The 20,392-nt window shown below is 41.1% G+C and overlaps 1 protein-coding gene across 2 annotated transcripts; it reads left to right on the forward strand.

Annotated features, from left to right (window-relative positions):
• Positions 1 to 22: 22 nt before the first annotated feature.
• On the forward strand, positions 23 to 19,258 carry WDR82 (WD repeat domain 82). Of its 2 annotated transcripts, none has more exons than XM_079967247.1 (9): positions 23 to 327; positions 5,950 to 6,047; positions 11,110 to 11,176; positions 11,321 to 11,423; positions 14,039 to 14,155; positions 14,556 to 14,711; positions 16,280 to 16,349; positions 16,578 to 16,720; positions 17,110 to 19,258. In XM_079967247.1, the coding sequence occupies exons 1-9, from the start codon at positions 167 to 169 to the stop codon at positions 17,137 to 17,139; spliced, it is 945 nt and encodes a 314-aa protein (XP_079823373.1). In that variant the 5' UTR covers positions 23 to 166; the 3' UTR covers positions 17,140 to 19,258. The 2 variants fall into 2 exon arrangements, with proteins under 2 accessions (XP_079823373.1, XP_079823374.1); XM_079967248.1 differs by having other exon boundaries at positions 11,321 to 11,420.
• Positions 19,259 to 20,392: the final 1,134 nt, after the last annotated feature.

Raw genomic sequence — 20,392 nt, forward strand, 5'->3', positions numbered from 1 at the left:
TCGACCAGCTTCTCCGCCCCACCAGCGTCCCCTCCCCGCGGCTTCCTCCTCTCCCTCCGCCGCCAGGCAGGCGCTTCCCGCTTTCCCCGCGCCCTCTTCGGCGCGCAGGCCCCGCCGGCTCCCTCCCTCCCTCCCTCCCTCCTCCTCCTCTCCCGCCGGCGGCGGCATGAAGCTGACGGACAACGTGCTGCGGAGCTTCCGCGTGGCCAAAGTCTTCCGCGAGAACTCGGACAAGATCAACTGCTTCGACTTCAGCCCCAACGGCGAGACGGTCATCTCCAGCAGCGACGACGACTCCATCGTGCTCTACGACTGCCAGGAGGGCAAGTGAGTGTACTGGGAGGGGGCGGGCAGGCCCGGGTAGGCGGGGGGGGGGCAGAGAGAGAGGCTCTCTCTGAAGCCGGGAGGAGGCCCTTCAGACCTCTCGCACGTGAAGGGGAGCCAGTGGAGCGGGGGGGGGGGCTTGAAGAGAGAAATTTAGAACATTAAAAATAAACCGGTTCTCGGCATCTGAGGATACTTGTGGAGGAGGGTGGCTTGGGGACCGGTGTGGGTGTGTTGTTGGCAGGACCGGCTGAAGGACAAGAAGCGCCTCGGGGTTGGTGGGATGCCCCGACTTCCAAGGAGGGAGGAACCCAGGGCATAGCCCCCCCCCCATTTGTATCCCGCCGCCTCATCACACTGAAATCTGTGAGTAGGGCCTGTCTTATCTTCTAATATTCTTGGGAAAGTGCAAGTGCTCTATAAGGATTGGTGGTGTTTCCTGCCTTAGAGAAAAGCAAGTTGTACATCTTAAAGCAATCAGCTAAAGGGCCTTTGGTTTGTCAGCCTAGATTGCTTAGAGCGTGGTGCTGATAACGCCAAGGTTGATCCTGGTATGTGGCAGCTGCATTGCAGGGGGTTGGACTAAATGATCCCTGGGTCCCTTCCAACACTACAGTTCTATGATTGGGTTCCCCTCCCTGCCTATGTTGACACTTGTGCCCCCTAACCTTTATATTTATCTATGCAGATAAGCAGTGTGCTATGTCCTAGGGGTTTAGGAGAAAATCTCTATGTTGATGGTGACTTCAACAAGATAGCATTATTGTGGGATCTTTAGCACATGGATGTGTTAGGGATGTAGGTGTATTGGGGCTGAGTGGAGAAAGGCGTGATGTATAAAGTTGGAATATGGTTGTTTCAGCAGAGGAACATGAAGTGAGTCTAATTGTCCCGTCAGTAGCACCAGATATAATGCTGTAGAATAGATAGACTGCTAAGTAGCTGCCCTTTCATTTTTATCATTGTGAGAAAATGAAGATGAAATTATACCGGCAATCGGGTCAGACACAACTCCATTTGTGTTGCCCTACTAAATGATTTGGTGATTATAAGTATTCTTGCAAATGCAATTTGCTGCTTCTGTTAGTAGGTTTCAATTAAATAAAATGCATTTATAAAGGTTTATGTTCAGTTTTCTTTCCTTCTCACTCAGTGTCTTGTTAAAGTCGATACAGAAAGCACCTTTCTTTGACCCACTTCCTTGTTTTTATATGTGAGACCAAAACATTGAGACAATGTGAATGATTACCAAATCCTAGTGAATGTGATATTTTCAGCATCACACCTATAACAGAATTTTCTTCAGCTCGCCTACTAAAAGTCTGGTACACTAATAAAGTAGTTCCTACCCCACTTCCAAATCTGTGCTTCTGTGGGGTAGAGGTGTACCTAGGGGTTGGCGACATTTGCCCTTGCTAGGGGCACAAAATTCACCCATCAGGCAGAATCCTCCTGTTATACTTGGAGTGCCAGGTCCTGCCTTGCCAGCTGATGGGATCTCAGGAAAGGTTGTTGCTGCTACAGGTGCAGGAGGGGACGGAAAGGGTCCTCAGAGCAGCTACCAGGCAGAAAACAGTGCAGCTGCCCCATTCAGCCCCAAGGAGACATGTTCCTCCTGTCCAGGCAACCTCACCTGCTGCTCAGATTTGATGGGGGCGGGGGATACAGCTCAAGGTATGTCTCTGCTAGAGGGTAGATTATAAGGGAGGTTTTTTTCTGCCAGAGGTTGGGGACTCTGCCAGAGGTTGTCTTCTGTTGACAGCCAACCACCAGTGGTATCGTGGAGGCGGGGCAAAGAGGTTTTCCCCTTTCCTGCTGTATCTAGCTTGCTTCACTTTGTTGGGGGATGGGTTGGGTGTTAGACACATTCATTTTGCATATTTAATCCATGTGGTCCCAGCACACAACTTGTGTGTGCTCCTCATGTGCACACACCAGATGTTGGGAACTGAAGTTGTGCATAGTCTCCACACAGGGAAAGGGATGACATGGGTATGGAAGACCCTAGGCCACATCACATTTGGGTTGTGTGTGAGTGAGAGTTAGGGGGAAGGGTGCCAGATGCCAGTTGTCATTTTTTATTTTCACCTTGCAGCTGTGTTATCACATCTTTGGTACTGCTGATACCATTACAAATGTAAAATGTTGATTTATGTTGCATTTTTAGGCATTTTGGACTGTGACCTTCCAGTTTTTCTATGTATATCTTTGATCAGTAATGTGCAGCTGTGTTAGGATTGTTTTCACATTAGCTGCTAGATACCTTGAAGAATCAAGAAGGGAAACAAAATTTCCAATACTTTTAAAGACACATAATAATAAATTATTAAAATTCAGTGAGATAGGGTTTTTCAAAATAATTGTATTAATAGTATTTCTTACTATACATAGATATATAATCTGTCATCAGTTCTACTCCATGATTTATACTCTTGTCTTTTGTTGACATAGTTCACATATTTGCGGCTCTCCCGTGTGGTGTAGTGGTTAAGAGCGGTAGTCTCGTAATCTGGTGAACCGGGTTCGCTTCTCCGCTCCTCCACATGCAGCTGCTGGGTGACCTTGGGCCAGTCACACTTCTTTGAAGTCTCTCAGCCCCACTCACCTCACAGAGTCTTTGTTGTGGGGGAGGAAGGGAAAGGAGAATGTTAGCCGCTTTGAGACTCCTTAAAGGGAGTGAAAGGCGGGATATCAAATCCAAACTCTTCGTCTTCATCTTCTTCCCCTCTTGAAGAGTCTGCTCTTTTCCATGTATTTTAAAGTACTTAACTCTATTAGCTGACCCTATCCGGGCAAAGTTTAGAATATTGGCGGGGGGGGGGCAGTTCCAATTCATTCTACTGCTGAATCGGAATCATGGTTTCTGTTTTCATTCTGAGAGCATCAAACAATCTTTCACAGTCAACCTTGAGGATAGTGAAATCTTTGCCAAGAATGAAGCTATCTTTTCTATTAAAAAAAAGTTTCTTCTATTGAAACCCATATTATTTTTGCATCTGTCTGATTTAGGTTTAAAGCAATTTTTCAAATTTCAAAGGAAAAAATCATTTACTTGTTAAATTGGTTGCCCCTAGCAAGAGTGTCCAGAGCTTATGAAATGAGACATCAATGAAAAGCACACTCACATGTAATCAGACTATGTGTTGTTGTGTAGCTGCAAGCTTTATTTTCTCCTTGTTTAAGGCAGTTCTTAGACCAAATAAATGCCTTTTTAATAATTGACTATCATGAAAGCAGTCCTATGATCTTGCATGCTGGCATTGGTGACACATACAGTTTGTTCCCTCCCTTTCCCCAAGGGGAGTGTGTATCAAGCCAAAAAGAGTTCCTTAGCTTCTCACTTCTTTGTGGGCTCAATTTTATGGAACTCCTTTCCAGCTGAGGTCAGACAGCCCCCTTCCCTGTTGAACTACTGAAGACATTTTAATTGAAGTATTTTTATAGTTCCGACCAATTTTATAGTTCCATCAAAAAATTCCTTTTTGTGTATTATATTTCTTGTACCCTGCTTAGAGGTGGTTATAGTTAAGCAGTATATAAATTTTTTAAATAAATAATAAACAAAAAGTGGATTTTGCCACCTGTTGTTGAATCACAGTTTACATGCTCTTTTTATATTTGTTCTTCTACTCTGTTGATTCTCACTTTGACCACAGATAGACTAATTGTAATTAAGTGTCCCACATTCACCTAATGCTTTTGTCAGTTTGAAGAGGACATAACATACCAGAGCGCAATGAATTTTTGAGTGCTAGATGTTATAGAAGTGGCACAGTATAGTGGTACCTCGGGTTAAGTACTTAATTCGTTCCAGAGGTCCGTTCTTAACCTGAAACTGTTCTTAACCTGAACCACCACTTTAGCTAATGGGGCCTCCCGCTGCCACCGTGCCGCCAGAGCACGATTTCTGTTCTCATCCCGAAGCAAAGTTCTTAACCCGAGGTACTATTTCTGGGTTAGCAGAGTCTGTAACCTGAAGCGTATGTAATACCCTTTCACTTAGCAAGAACATAATTTTCATTCCCCTACCTATGTTACAGTATCAACAAGTTTGAAAATAAAATGTATTTGTGTTTATTGCTTAAATACTATAATCTACCACTATAGGCCATGGTTTAGTGTTACAGGAGCAAACCACAAACCTGGGCTTATGCATTCCCAACATTTCTTTTGCTGTGAGAAGGATGAGCTTGAAAGCTTCTGCTTTCAATTTTAAACTAACTACAATAATGTCCAAAGTTGGGACTATGATTAAACTCTCTAGCCATGGTTTATGATTCTTACATGAATCAGTTGAATCAAACCAGAGATCCTGGAGTGCGGACAAGGAGGAATCGTAATTAAAATTAAAAATACAGTCATACTTTGGTTGTCGAACGCCTTGCAACTTGAATGTTTTCGCTCCCAAACTGCGCAAACCCCGAAGTGAGTTCTTTGGAACCCAAACGTCTTCTGTGGCTTCCAATTGAGTGCAGGAAGTTCCTGCAGCCAATCCAAAGCTGCGTCTTGGTTTTCTGACATTTTCGGACGTCGAATGGACTTCTGGAACGGATTCCATTCGAAAACCAAGGTACGACTGTAGATGCTTCTGACCACCCCTTCCTGGTGTATCCCATGGCTCATTCCTATAATACTAAACTATAGTTTACTGGTACATTCAAAGTAACTTAGCCTATGAGATGCAGTATCTAGACTGGGTTTTGATGCGGAAGGCCCAAGTTCAAAATTGACTCATCCATAATGTTCATAAGCTCCTGGCCAATATATAGTTTTTATGATGAGAAAGATAACAAATCTCTTCTTGCAGCAAGCTACAATGATTGCTTTTAAATTTCCTGGGTAAAGATTCAGAAATACTGGCATGACTCAGTAGCCAAACATGTTTATGATTTCCTCTGAACCTTCCCCTCCCCCACGTTTTCTCCATGTGTTATAGGAGAGGTCTTCTATATCATGCTGAGCTCTGGGCCAGGCAAAATAAGTGCTGACTTGTTGTGCTACTTCTGCCTGGCTATGTGTAAAGTAAAGAGCAAAGTCCTTTTGCGTATGTTACAAGATTTGACAGATGTGAGGGAATTTCTTACTGTAGTGGAAGATTAGATCTAGGGCTCGGATTTGGGTTGTGTGCGCACATCATGCTAACCCATGGTTTAACATGATACCAAGGAGCTGAAATAAGGCTTATGCACTGCCACCGCCTCTCCCCTACCTCTGTGTAGACAGAAGGAAGCTTTTGACTGCATCTGGTTTCACTTTTCTCTGAATCTTTGCTTGTTGTGTCATCTGGGCCAGGATTTATTATAAACTCTGAGTGGTTTAACAAACCAGCTTCAGACACCATGGTTTGAAGTGAGCTTGTTTTGAATCTGACCAGATATTCATTGGAACTGTTTCTAGCCCCGCAATCTCTTTATTTAATGGCATACACTAGCATGTAAAAAAAATCATTTGTTAGTCACAGTTCATTTTGTGGTAATCAAAGGTGACAGAAACAGCAGTCTTAAAATGGCAGTTGTCTTCTTTGAGTGAAGGTGTTCAATTGCTTTTTTAAAGGTTTTGATATGGCTAAGTGGAGTTCTTGTATGTTGGAACAAGTATAATCGTTCTTGTATTTCTTCCTGGCAGACCTAAGAGAACACTATACAGTAAAAAGTATGGAGTGGATCTCATCAGATACACGCATGCTGCCAACACTGTGGTGTACAGTTCCAATAAAATAGATGGTAAGTGATCTATTCATTGTCTCTGATATCTACCTGCTTTTTGGCAGGGATAGATAATAAACACTTGAGCAAAAGATTGGGCTTGACTACATTGAGTGGTTTATTCATTCAAGCTTTTAGAAGGTAAATGAATATTTTCCTGCTCTTAATGTTTAATCTCTAAATTATTATTTTAAAGAGATACCTTAGTCAATTCCTGACTGAACTTTTAATCAGGGTGAAATGAAAGCCTGAACCATTGATTTGATGCAAGCTAAACATGTATGCAGGTGTCTCTTAACTTTGCTACTGGCTTATGCAATTTTAACCATGTCTACTTAGAGGTAGGGACGCAGGTGGCGCTGTGGGTTAAAGCCTCAGCGCCTAGGACTTGCCGATCGAAAGGTCGGCGGTTCGAATCCCTGCGGCGGGGTGCGCTCCCGCTGCTCGGTCCCAGCGCCTGCCAACCTAGCAGTTCGAAAGCACCTCCGGGTGCAAGTAGATAAATAGGGACCGCTTACCAGCGGGAAGGTAAACGGCGTTTCCGTGTGCGGCTCTGGCTCTGGCTCTGGCCAGAGCAGCGATGTCACGCTGGCCACGTGACCCGGAAGTGTCTCCGGACAGCCCTGGCCTCTTAAGTGAGATGGGCGCACAACCCCAGAGTCTGTCAAGACTGGCCCGTACGGGCAGGGGTACCTTTACCTTTACCTTTACTTAGAGGTAAGTCCTATTGAGTTCAGTGTGACTTACGTCCAGGTATGTGAGGTTACAATTGCAGCCTTAGAACTTGCCCTCATCTCTTGTTTTCCCCAACCGTAAATGCGTTATGTTTACTTAGGAATATATATTGGGGTCTGTAAATTCATAAATTCATTCCTAAAAAACATTACAGTTCATTTGACATGACTCTATGTGGTTAACGATGTTTATTATCTTTATCAGACTGGGTTCTGTTGGTCACATCAGATGTACATTTTTTAGTATTTGAGCTTGTCTTGAGCAGAAACGTGAACCTGAAAGAGATTTATGAATATGGGCTTTTATTTTTTTCCCCTACTCATTCTATCCTTCCCACATTTTTCCTGCTTCTTTTTCAGTCGCATCCATTTCCCCAAACTACTCTCCTCACTTCTGCTGTTGTGCTTGCTCTGCAGATTCTGCAGTTCCCACCTTCAGTTTATTTATTGAATTTATATCCCAATCCTACCAGTGCAACCCTTTCCTCAACTATTGACATGTTTGCTCCTCTCTCACAACAGCTCTCTCATCTCGAAACCTGGCTTGTTCCATCCATTCAATATCTCTGTTCATACTCTAATACAGATGAGCAGTTTCTGCTTCTCATCTACCATTTATCTAGTGGGTAATCATTAATTTCCGACTTTTAACTTGATAATGTAAATTTTTTCTTTTCTGTATTAGTTGTTGTCTAAGATGGTTTTGTTTTTTCTTTATGTGTGTGTGATAAATGAAACTTAATAAAAAAGAATATTAAAAAAAAAAAAATAACTTGATAATGTTGTCTCCTTAAGTTGACATTTAAGCATTTGAACAAACCATGCTTGATTAAAACACTGAACAAGTTTTCTAGCTTGCTTTTCATCCTCTGGAAGTGGTGAGAAATTTATTTCCCCACCCCCCTGTTGGCCAGCTTCATTCCCTCGCCCACATACCCCTGTGGGCCATCCTCCAATTATTGGCAGTTACAGTGAGCATCTTTAAAGTCCATTTGTGAGTATGATTTGATTTAACACTGCACCTGCAAATGGACAAAGCTGGGCTCAGTGGGGAACCCCTTAGTGCAGGCTTCCTCAGCCTTGTCCATCCAGATGCTTTGCGACTACAATTCCCAGCATCCCTGATCACTGGTCCTGCTAGCTTAGGGATCATGGGAGTTGTAAGCCAAAAACATCTGGAGGGCCGAGGTTGAAGCCTGCCTTAGTGCAACCAATTCTAGTAAAGCTTGATGGTGGTGCTGATTTAAGCTCCCAGTTGTTATTTTGTAGCTGCATCCTTACCTGTCCCACACCTGTCTCCATATATATGCCATCAGGTGTGGGGTGGGCGGGCATGTTTGAGGAAAGCAGCCTTGCTTGCCATATTGGGTCCTGTGCCCGCAGGGTGGAGGTTTTTCGCCCTTTGTAGGGGAAGCTTCTAAAATTATCCTTTTTAAGCTGTAAGTACAAGGAATTTATTTTATACTCATATCTATTTTGGCTCAATGTAGTAACATCTTGAGTAAAATAATAAAACTTTTGTCAAATTCAGCAGTTATAACCTGAGAGTAAGATGTTAAGATATTTGGTGTCCTTTAAAGAATAGTCAAGTTTATTATCAAGGCATTAATATTCTAAAAATTATCTGAGAAGAATTGTAGGCATTCATAGAGGGTAATAAAAGTATTATGAATAATATCTTGAGGTTTTTTAATCTAAAGCTTAAAATTCAGAATATTTTCAGAACTGGCCAGTCTTTCTGGCCTCTGCATAGAGGTGATACCACAGCAGTAATTAACCACATCCTTCTCTTGCTGGGTGTACAAAATTATGATATGGCTCCTTAACTTTTCTTTTTAAAAAACAGAATGTGTGTACATTTCTTGATTATGAAACAGTCTTCAGCTATGGTTGGCAGTGTTAAAGTATGCAGTGATATGGGTTTTTCAGAACCAGCATGGTGCACTGGTTAGAGTGTTGGACTAGGGCCAAAGTACAAACCCCACTCTGTCTTAAAGCTCAATGGGTGCCCTTAGACTAGTTACTGCCTCTCACTTTAACTTACCTCACAAGTCGATGGGATGATAAAATGGGAGTTCAGGGGAGAACTATATGTACCTTAAGATCCTTGGAAGAAAGATGGGATATAAACAAATAAATTAAAAATAAATAATTCCCAAACCCTAAATCAATTGAGTCTGATTTTACATAATTGATTGTTTTAGTAAAAATAAGAAGTGGGGATTAGGTGAATCATGTTTGGGCTAGTTGAGGCTCATCTGCATAGCACTACCAGGGTTGCATGCGAACTTAGCCATTGAAGCTGTAATGCTGTATTCAAGCCAAAGCTTTACTTGAAAATACTTTTCGAGATATAACAGCTTGGCAACATACACTTCCTTACATAGGGCTGTGTCCAATGCTAGTCCTTTTCAGAGTAGACCTGTTGAACTTAATGGACGTTACTAACAGGGGAGGAATTCATTGTCGTATGAAGGATGTTGTTCTGTCAGCACTAGTGTTTTCTGCTTGTCTTATGGAATGATCTCCCCTCTTCTCCCATGACATGCTGTTCTTAGTGTTCTCCCACCCCTCCAGAGCAGCTTTGGGTGGGGTCCCATTGCTTTAGTGGGAGTCATTGTTCTGACTTCTGCTAGTAGTATGGAATAGTTGACACTGACCCTAGATTTAATAATTTCAATTGGTCTACTTTGAGTATTACTAGGCTTGGCTACAACTCAGGGTTTGAAATTTAAAGGAAAACAAACACACAAAAATATGTTTATATTTATTACATATTCATGCACACTTCTGAGGGATAGTGATCTACAAAACGTTAATCACAACTTTGAAACTGCAGAGTTTGACTGTTTTATGTGTAACTAATGAATTTTATGAAATAATGGATTTTTACAAATGGGGGGAAAACATTAGAAAATTTTTCTACCTTGCATCACTGACATGTGCTTCAAAAGGTATCTATCTTGAATGTCTGAAGCATTTCAAGAACTCATACAGTATGGACATGTTCTTGGAAGAGGCAGGCAAGTCAAAGTCCTTTCCTACAGGAGGCTTGCCACAATTTGTGTATTTGAATTAATATTTAGGTGTTTCTGAATTTCTGCTTGAACCAGCTCTGCTGATGTACTCCTCTATGAAGAATGTCTCAGTTTTCAAGCCTAATTCTACCTGCCTGATTCCAGGCTGAGGTAGTAGTTTGTACAGTTTGAGGGTCTATGATACCACCCGGTACAGGAGATAACTGTACAGGCCACTGCCTTGCCTGGGACAGAGCTTTATCTGCTGAAACAAGGCGCTTCCTCCCTGCATTCGTTTGGTGCCAGGTAACTGTTGCTACTTAAAGACCACCAGTCTCTCTCAAATGTGTGTGTGTTTAAACAATAGATTCAGGAATTTAAAAAACCTGTGCATTGCAGTGTGCATGGTAGAGAGTTGGCTCTTCAGACTAGCATGTCTGTCCTGGGCATTCATTTTTGGCTCGCAAAATTGTTCTTCAAAATGTGTCTACGTCCCTCTGCATGTTCTTATCAGTTTCACTGGAAAATACTTAAGCACATTATTTTTCATGCGATTAAAGGGCTGCAAAATGTGTGGGTTCTGCATCCTTACTTTCCACTTGGGAGTTGAAATTCTCATCTTATTTGCTCTCCCACTGTAGTTTGTCTTTTGAAGAAGCTGACTTATTTACATCAACATTTATAAATATAACTTTGAGTAAAGACTGAGAAATAATTTTACAAGATTAGTTTTATCTGCTGTATAACTTACTTAACTGTAACTGGAGTACAAACCAAAAAAGTATGTTGAAAATACTGATTGAGAAATACTGCAAATATAATGCAAGTGATCAATCTCAATGTTCTATTCCTGTTTATATACATGTTTAAGTATTGCTATTTAGTTGTCTTTTACTTGTTTACTTCTGTTTCTTTTTATCCAGAAGTAGTTTTCAGAGTTCAGTATCCCAGAATTCTCATTTTACCTGCAGTTGTTGAGCTGAGGTGGTTGACACTTGGATAAGGTTTACATGACTGCTAAATTCTTAACACAGCTAAAAGTTAAACAAACTGCAGGTAGAGAAATGGTTATATTTTTTAGACAGAAAGTACAATATATTATTCCTACTGGCTCAAACCTAAAACATTTTCATGCTGGGACATGCAAGTACTGTACTATTTTGCTCAGGCTCTGCCAGAAGACTGTACTTCATGGCTTCAGTTTTAACCCACACAATAACTGTGTTTCAAGAAAAATAACTGTCTCTATTGAAATAAACAAACTGTTATTACTGGCCAGGTGATGCAGGGTTGCTGTATAATATTGTTTGCCTTGTTGATTTCTTGTAGATACAATCAGATACCTCTCTCTGCACGACAATAAATACATCAGATACTTCCCAGGACATAGCAAAAGGTAAGATGAGTAGTGCACTCGTAATTTTGCTGGTAAAGAAGCAGGAATAACGGTGCATTTTGTTGAATTTTTATCTTGTTTAAATTGTCAAGAATGAAAGATGAAAAAATAGTTTTGTGTCGTTTATTTTTATCTCACCTTCAGAGTTGTTGCTCTGTCCATGTCTCCAGTGGATGATACCTTTATTTCTGGGTCGCTTGATAAGACCATCAGACTTTGGGATCTTCGATCTCCAAATTGCCAGGTATTGAGTATTGGTTAATGGGTAGTCGGCATAAGGTGCACTGGAGGGCTGCTTCAGAATGTAGAATAGACTGTAGAGCATAGTATTCAATTCCACTAAAAGATGATGTGTTACCAAAGGAATTACAAGCCTATAAATCTGTTCTGTGCATCAGTTTGAGCCTTTTCTCTAATACTAATTGCCAGAATTTGTGGTGGTTCAGCATTGGAATCACAACTGGGGAGGGAAATGTTCACCTCCCCATGTGTTGTGGTCCCAAAGAACATTCTCCCTCCATGCACACACTTCTTAGTGATATTTTTAAACCTTATGCATGGTTGTTACCCACACAATTATAGCAAATATTCAGCCTTTGGGTATGTATCCAGTTTCTTCCTCAAAAGCTGCAACTCTGGGATGAAGAGAATTATTCTATTGATGAAGAGCAAGGTAGTTGTAGGAAGCACTGGAATCTGATTGGATATCTCTGTTACATTATTTGATTTCTAAATATATCAAGGACACAAATAAACATTAATTTGTAACTTTGATTGATATCTTAGCCTTTGATTTAGTAAATAAGGACCAGCTGTGGCACACAAGTTCGCCAGTACTAATATTGTCAAAAGGTTACTGTGACTTGTACAGACTCTGCATTAGAACACTCCCCTTAAATTAAGAGAGTGCATTAATGATGTTTTAATATAAGCAGTTTCGATAAAAACAGGAAAAGGAGAGCTATAGTTTGGTCCTACTTTTCATTTTTTGCATAAACAACATTGTTGCAGAAATGTCTGCTTTGGTGGAATGAAAGATTTCAGCTCTGCTTTATGCCAATAACCTAGCATTGTTATCATGAAATAAGATACAGTGCTACCTCAGGTTAAGTACTTAATTCGTTCCGGAGGTCCGTACTTAACCTGAAACTGTTCTTAATCTGAAGTACCACTTTAGCTAATGGGGCCTCCTGCCACCGCCACCGCGCCACCAGAGCCCGATTTCTGTTCTTATCCTGAAGCAAAGTTCTTAACCTGAAGCACTATTTCAGGCTTAGTGGAGTGTTTAACCTGAAGCGTATGTAACCCGAGGTACCACTGTAGGCTTAACTAACATTGTCTAAATTTGAATCACTGTAGGAAGTAATCAAGCACTCTTAGGTTATGTTTGCTTAAATATCCCAAAAATGTAAATGGCTGCTTGATGGCCAAATGTGTAAACACAAACAGGCATTTAGATACCTGCGACCTTTTTCTTGGTGAAATGTTAACTGGGAAATTTCAGATAGCTGCTGTCAAAACATCTGTTCAGATTCAAAAGCAGATAGTTCATATTTTGAGTGTTTTCTCTGCCAAGGCTTTAGCTCAATTATTATTTGAGGCTGAGCTTTGGGGAGGAGTAAAATCAGAACTATAATTAAATAAATTTTAAACAAAGATCTTAGGACTCCCTATATGAACACCATCAATTCTTCTTAGATCCAACTGTAGCTTATCTTTTGTAGCTGGACCTAACGGTCAGGGGTCCCTTTACTTTTACCTTTACCTTTAAACAAAATGAATATGTCTTAACTAAATTGTATTCATTGGAACACCTAAGGGTCAGTGTCAGATGGCAAGGGTGGCTGCTCACGAGTAAGCAGGCAGGACTCCAACCTGTCTTTTACAGGTTTTATTTTGGTGCAAACTATTTACAGTGCAGAAACCCAAAGTTCATGTCTGCCTCAATCGCTAGCAGAATCTGGGAGTGCCTGTTTCCTGGACCTCCTCCAGCATAAAAGCCTCGTTACGCCCAGCCTTTTCCGTCCCTCTTTGCGCTTTAGACTTATGCGCAGGGTGGGCGACAGAGGGGGCGTGCTTCCCTCCTGGCCGGCTTTGCCAGAAGTGGTGCTGAGGCTCCCACCAGCATCCTCTGGTCCTTTTACCTCTTCCCCACTGGAGGTGGGGTTTTCCTCATCACCAGAAGAAGAACTGCTTCACAAGATTTTTGAAGGCTCCCTTTAACACAAGTAAACTGTAATTTAGCAATTGTTTATGAGGTCCAGAAAAATGGTGTAATTTATAATATGTTTCTCATAAGATTATGCCGAGGTACGTTACCTATAAATACTAACTTTCCTTGGTTCTTCACAGAGCTTAGACTCAAGTAATGCCACCCATATATATTGAATGGCATTTTACAGGTATCTGTGGCACCAATGAAAATGTGGGTTTGGCTGTAATCATATAGAAGACATAATTCACAACTAAGGTTTTTCAATTATATGTTGAACCATGGAAATTTTAAATAATCTCTTAACAGTGTTGTGATAGAGCAATACTAGATATTGTGATATAATTGTTAATACATAGCTTTATATTTATATGCTGGCATTGCTTGCCACAGTAGTTAGGGGAAACTACATGCATACCTGTTAGTGATTCATCTTTGTTAATGATTCACATTTAATCATTCCAACTCAGTATTCTGGTTTAGAAATATAGTAGGCATGAATTCTATTATTATTATTATTATTAAATAATGTATAGTGTTGACTGTGAGAGAGAGTGCACGCGTTCTTGCTTGTATTGTGATTTAACAGTAATAGAAATAACACATTTTGTTTTATGTGGAGTAATTTATTTTAATTTCCCAAATTATAGGGCTTGATGCATCCTCAAGGGAAGCCTGTGTGTTCATTTGATCCAGAGGGGCTGATTTTTGCAGCTGGGGTCAATTCCGAAATGGTGAAGCTTTATGATCTTCGCTCATTTGATAAGGTATGTTATGTTCAGGTGCGTTTGAGATTGTAAACATTCCCAAGAGATCTCTATAAACATGTCTGTAACGGGCAGAATTCCTGTGATTCAGATATAATGCATTTAACTCTAGAAAACAAAAGTCATACTCTAGATCTATTAAAGTAAAACGTAATTTTTGTTAAGTGGTCCTGAGTTTTCATTCATGTTGGAAGAATGCCCTATCTGATCAGGGTCTATCTAGACCAGCATTCTTTGCCAGCGTCCCAGTGACCAAGAGATTCTCACTGGCTCTCTTCAGTCTTCTCACAACAAAAATAATTCTGTATGACTGTGTTTGTGCAGGTTCATGTTAACTTTCATAAATAGAATGATTGAGATGGTTCCGCTATATGCCCTCATTTGGTTTTCTTTCTTGAAGGGTCCATTTGCTACCTTTAAGATGCAGTATGACCGAACCTGTGAGTGGACTGGTTTGAAGTTCAGCAGTGATGGTAAACTTGTTCTTATATCAACCAATGGAGGGTTCATCCGACTCATAGATGCCTTTAAAGGAGCTGTTCTTCATACATTTGCGGTGAGGCTGCTTTCCTTACTTTCTGGGGTGCTCTGTCTTAAACTTCCTTAGTTATAGGTTAGATGTACCGTATTTTTCGCTCCATAAGACACACTTTTTTCCTCCTAAAAAGTAAGGGGAAATGTGTGCGTCTTATGGAGCGAATGCAGGCTGCGCAGCTGTCTCTGAAGCCAGCACAGCAAGAGGGAGAGCTGCACAGCAGCTCTTGTTGTGCTGCCTTTCCAGGAAAGCGGGAGGAGGGACAGAAGGGAGCCCTTACGGAACCCCTTCCGTCCCTAATCCTGCTTCGCTGGGAAGGCAGCACAACAAGAGGCGCTGCGCAGCTCTTCCTCTTGCTGTGCTGGCTTCAGAGATAGCTGCGCAGCTTGCTCTGGTTTTCAGGGAGGTGGGAGAAGGGACAGAGGGAAGTCCATCAGTCCCTTTTTCCACCTCCCAAAAAAGCCAGCAAGAGCCACTCTATCTTTAAAGAGCTGCGCCGAGCGAGCGTGTCTGCGGCTCTTGCTGGCTTTTCTTGTTTTTCTTCTCTAAAAACTAGGTGCGTCTTATGGTCGGGTGTGTCTTATAGAGCAAAAAAAAATTGGTATTGCACAGATCCACTAGTATTGTTTTAAAGATTTCTCAGCTGTTCATCTTTCAACAATCATTCTGTCTAAATGTTTATGCTACAGACATTTTTAGGAGGCACTATCAGGCACTTCTTCCATAAACCTATTACTGTTTGGTGGAAATCAGGGTTCAATATTGCAGCCCAGCAGATAAGGCTTAAACCAATAAGAGTGACAAGTGAGTCAGTAGTGCAACTGAAACAGTAATTTATTAAGCAGACTACCCAATGCAAGTGTAATAGATAAAGAAAGCAGATAAAGCATGAATTCTTTATATAACAGTACTTAGTATTGCATTGCAACGTCCTCCTACAGTCCTCTTGTTCATCTACTTAAGACGTGATTATTCTAAGTTCCATAGTAGTTCATAATTAACAGTGGCCGTCAATATCAGTGGATCTCATGGTCCTTTCTCTACCCTTTGAGAGACAAAGTAAGCCTACCCTACTCCTGTCCTTTATAGGTTTTTATATTGATCATAGGTGGGACCAATTTTTTTCCACCCACTTTGTTTACCCAGTTTTCTCCTGTAATGTCATCTTAGCTTCTCTCATTTAGTGGCTTCATCATTCACCAACCCACCACACAAGACCTTCCTCATTCTCTTATCAGCCCAAGGTGTTGCACATGCTGCTTCTGTATGACACAGGTTATGCTGAGCCAAACGCTTTTACTGCAGTAGTTCATCAAGGGCCCAGTAGTTCTCTATGTCTGGCAGGATTAGATTGTCAGCACATCAGTTTCTTTTATTAATATCCCTTTAATTTCAAGTATACTTCAAATATTTACAGTTTCTGCCTAATTGCCATTTACTTCCCAAAATCTTCGATCACTCTTTCTAACCCAGGTAACTAAAGGATTTCATGTGTATCATCTTCTGGACTCTAGTGATTCTTGCTTCTTAGCATGAGGCATTGACTTGCTTTTCTTGCCTCCAAACTCACTTTTCCTTTTTCTTTGCAGGGATTTAACAACACAAAAGCTGTTACACTGGAAGCTTCATTCACCCCAGACTCTCAGTTTATAATGATTGGTAAGAGAGCCACACTCCTTTATGTAACTGGAGAACACCAAGTTTGAAAAGTAATTTCAGTGTCACTTCCAATGCAGCCTATGGCCTGAAAAGATTTCTGCCCTTCTGGGGTGTATCTGGCTGTTTTGTATATATTGGCCGTGCCATCAGTTGAAAATCGGTTGGGTTGCTTAATTAATTGGTCTCCTGTTGGTGCTTCATACTAATATTGCATAATCCAATTTACAGGATCAGAGGATGGGAAGATCCACGTCTGGAATGGAGAGACTGGAATGAAAGTAGCAGTGCTAGATGGGAAGCACACAGGCCCTATTACCTGTTTACAGTTCAACCCAAGATTTATGACCTTTGCCAGTGCATGCTCCAATATGGTAAGGAGACAATATGTTTCTACAGAACCCCAGCCAAATTGAATATGTGCATGCTTCGGACAAAGGGGCACTCCTTATGGGTGTTTGAAAGTGAGTACAGCTTTTGGTAGGGATGAGGACCTTGTCAAAGCAGAGCTGATTGCAGAGAAATCTACTTGCATTCAAGCCCCCTGCAGGGGAAGGTCAGGGACCCTGTGTGTGCATATGATGCTGTGAGGCTTGTGTGTGCACTCCTGTCCCCTTAACATACTTACAGAACAGTGCACTTCAAAATGCACATGGACTATGTAAGCAGGAAGTATAAACTCTCAATTTATATTGAACAGTTCTTTGTAATTAGAAAATTGGCAGACATACTAGAATCACACTGATTTTGTTTCTTCTTTCAGGCCTTTTGGTTACCCACTATAGATGACTAATTCCGGATTCATCTTTTCCATTGGACAGTTTTCAAATTGTACTGACAGCAACGTATTTGTGAATACTGCAATAGAAGTACTGGGATTACATCGCAGACTTGAATGCTCCCATGCAGCACATCCTATTTATATTTTGGTATGCCAGGCTCTTTGCTGCATCCCTTCAAAAGGATTTTTTCATTTGGCTGCGCACCTACCAGTTCAGGAACTTGAGATCCTAGCAAGTATCATCCCGAATTGTAGCAGAGCTTTGGTTTAATATTGGCACAGCAAATACATGTTGATACATCAGTCCCTTTTGTTTTTAAGTGAGGGTTATCAATTGTAAGCTCCTAGGATTCTGGGCTTGTTTAAAAAACTTTCCAGAATGTTTTCTCTGTTCTGAAATATCAACAGTAAATACACTCTGCACTCCTTAAGTGCTTCTCTGTGCCACATAAATCTTTGTGCCATATATACAGCAACTACCCCATTCTTGGAGAAAGCTTCTTATGCTACTAATACTCCCATGAGACTTTATAGACATTTTGGATTCCTTGACATGGCAGTGTCGAGGACATGCAGGGACTTGGCGTGGATGATCCTAAGCAATAAAGAAGTTTTCAGCTGTAAAATGCATTTAAAAACAGACTGGATGGAAATGCATTCTCTGTACCCCTTCTTTCAGTGTAATTGCAACTGATTATGTAAATATGGGGAGGGGGTGGATGGAGCATATTTTTTTACTTTTAGATATTAAAAAATAGCATTTGGACCAATACAGTATTGTGGAATTAGTCTTGGTTCTTCACCTGCCTTTCACACATCGGTCTTCCTGTTCTCCATACTTCCATTCCATTCCTCCAAGGCTAGGCACAGCTTGTACTGCCCCCTTCCCTAAATATTTCCACCCATTGTGAATGGGGTCATTCTGTTAGTGCAAATTTAGTTAACTCTGTCAAACTAACTTGATGGGACTGCAGAATTTCCAGTTTGTTTGCTTTCTTGGCCTGTGAGTCCTTTTGCTGAAGAACAAAGGGACATGTAAGTAAGCATGTCATGTGGCAACAGGAAATGAAATCAAGGTCAGCTGTTCTATTATAGTGATGTGCATCTGGGCCTACTGCTTTGTAGTCTTCACTACCAAGTACTTAAAACTAGTGCCTGCACATTTCAATAATTATCATCCAAGTAAGCACAATTTCAGTGCTTCATGCTCTAGTGATTTTGAACTCCCATGAAACCCTCACTCTTAAAGCCACTAGCATTTTGATACAGAACCATGTTTCCTTTGGCTATGTCCTGGCTTTGCTAAGTGTTGTTCACACCTTTGGAGAACTTTCCTCTGCATTTAGAAGATGCTCTGGTGGTACATGTTAGAGTACTGCATCCCAGGCATTCTCTACATCCTCCTCAAAGAGCTGCTGCGCAGGAGCCGTGCTGAGGAATGTAACATTTTAAGTTTGAGCTGCTGGGGTATATAACTCCAATTGCCTTATTATTAGCTAAATTGCATGGGTTTTTGTTGTGTTTGTTTCCAGCGGTTGCTCACTCTGCAGAGATAATGGCTGGATCTCTCCTGAGCCTGCCAAAGTTCAAGGATGCAGGTAGCCGCAGCTCAGGGATTTGCCTCAACTGCATCAGCACACAACCTCCTGGCTTCTTCTGTTTTAATTCACAGTATGGCAGCACTAGCAGGACTGTCTGATGCAGTGTTGAGATCCAGGGGCAGCACTATTACATCGATTATGTTCTTGGCAGTAATTCATTTGCATGGTGCTGCACTGAGCTGCATGTTCTTTTCTACGAGCAGTTCAGTTAATTTTTTTAATCATAAAATCCTGCCCACTCTGCTACAAAAAGAGAAGTCAATGAGTGCTTTACTTTTTACCTTGAGTAAGCTGCTACTCTACTGAAGCTGGTTCTCAGTAGGCAGTGGAGTGTATATGTACTGCATTTACTTTTGCCGGGAGCTAGTTTTGATCAAACCATTTTTTAAAGAAAAGCACTGTTTGCAAATGAACTCATATTTGCTAACTGTATTATGTATCCTAAGTTACATGTTGCATTTTGTAAACCTGTATTTGCAGACTTTACAGATACGTTAAAGTCAAGAATAAATTGCAGTATTAAGACACAAGGAGCACTGCTGTCCTCCATTAACTTTGCCACGTAGTGTTCCCATGTATGTAATGGATGTTTCCTGGCTACAGTATTTCTTCACTCTTGAACATACTGTATCCTTCCAGCAAAGTGTGCAAGTCATCATTTTTTCCAGAGTTACTGAAGCTAAAATAGATGCATCTTCTGAAGCAGTTGCTAGATGTTAAGATAAAGATTTTATGAAGATCTACTGCACTGCCAGGAGATAAGGTTCTAAGGCCTGTTCACTTATGAAAGTGACCCTCAAACCTCTTAACTTTTTTTTTTACATAGGTTTATTGGCCCTAAATGTTTTACACCAAGGAAGGGGAACCTTATCCCTGGGTGGCCAAATGTGGCCTTCTAGTTCACACAGCTTCATTAGAGTCCAGCCTCCACCATTTCCCCAAGTGATTTTATCTGTCTGCAATGTGTTCTTGATCTGTCTTACTTGCCTAGATGGAAGACTGAGGGTTGTGCAGCTAATAAAAACCAGACTGCAACGTAGAATAATATATAAAGGGAAGAGTCACAACTGCTGCTCTGACCTATTTAAAACCCCCATAAAGTTGCCCATGAGTGAATGTGGCCCGTGGGCTGAAAAAGTTTTCCCCACCTGTGTGCAGATAGTCTATTAGAGAAATGGGAGCACTGTTGGTCAAACAATTCTGGGCAAAAACTTGGGTAATTTGTTTCTGCTTCTATTCTATAAAAATACATGTAGTTTGGTTTTAGACTTTTATAGCATGTAGGTGTATGGTAGACTATGTATGCCTGTTTGCTTACTCTTCCATCTGGACTCATTTTTTAAAAATATCTGTTAAGTGGTTCCATATGCAAGCTACTGTCTTGGTGCTTACAACTTACTATTGCCCGTTTAACTCTCAGCTTCATAGCTCTAGAGAGTATTGCCCATTTCAAAAGAGATAAATGAGGATGCATTAGGAATTATAGTTTTAATCAAAGAATGAACTTCACTGGGTATGTGAGCTAAGGCTGCAGTCTCATGCAGAAACAAATCCCATTAAAACCTGACTGGCTTGTCTAACAAGGAGCAGAATTGTGTAAAGTTGTCATGAAATGCTAAATACAGTGTTTGTACAAAAAATATATTGTAGGTTGATTTTACTGT

Source organism: Podarcis cretensis (genome assembly GCF_951804945.1).
Source record: "Podarcis cretensis genome assembly, chromosome: 2".
Taxonomy (NCBI): domain Eukaryota; kingdom Metazoa; phylum Chordata; class Lepidosauria; order Squamata; family Lacertidae; genus Podarcis; species Podarcis cretensis.

Bases quoted from the DNA above. Each gene is read 5' to 3' on its own strand.
- WDR82 (XM_079967247.1), top strand. From the start codon at position 167: ATGAAGCTGACGGACAACGTGCTGCGGAGCTTCCGCGTGGCCAAAGTC. The intron at 11,177-11,320 runs GTAAGATGAGTA...TCTCACCTTCAG, and splicing joins TTCCCAGGACATAGCAAAAG to AGTTGTTGCTCTGTCCATGT. The intron at 11,424-14,038 runs TTGAGTATTGGT...CCCAAATTATAG, and splicing joins GATCTCCAAATTGCCAGGTA to GGCTTGATGCATCCTCAAGG.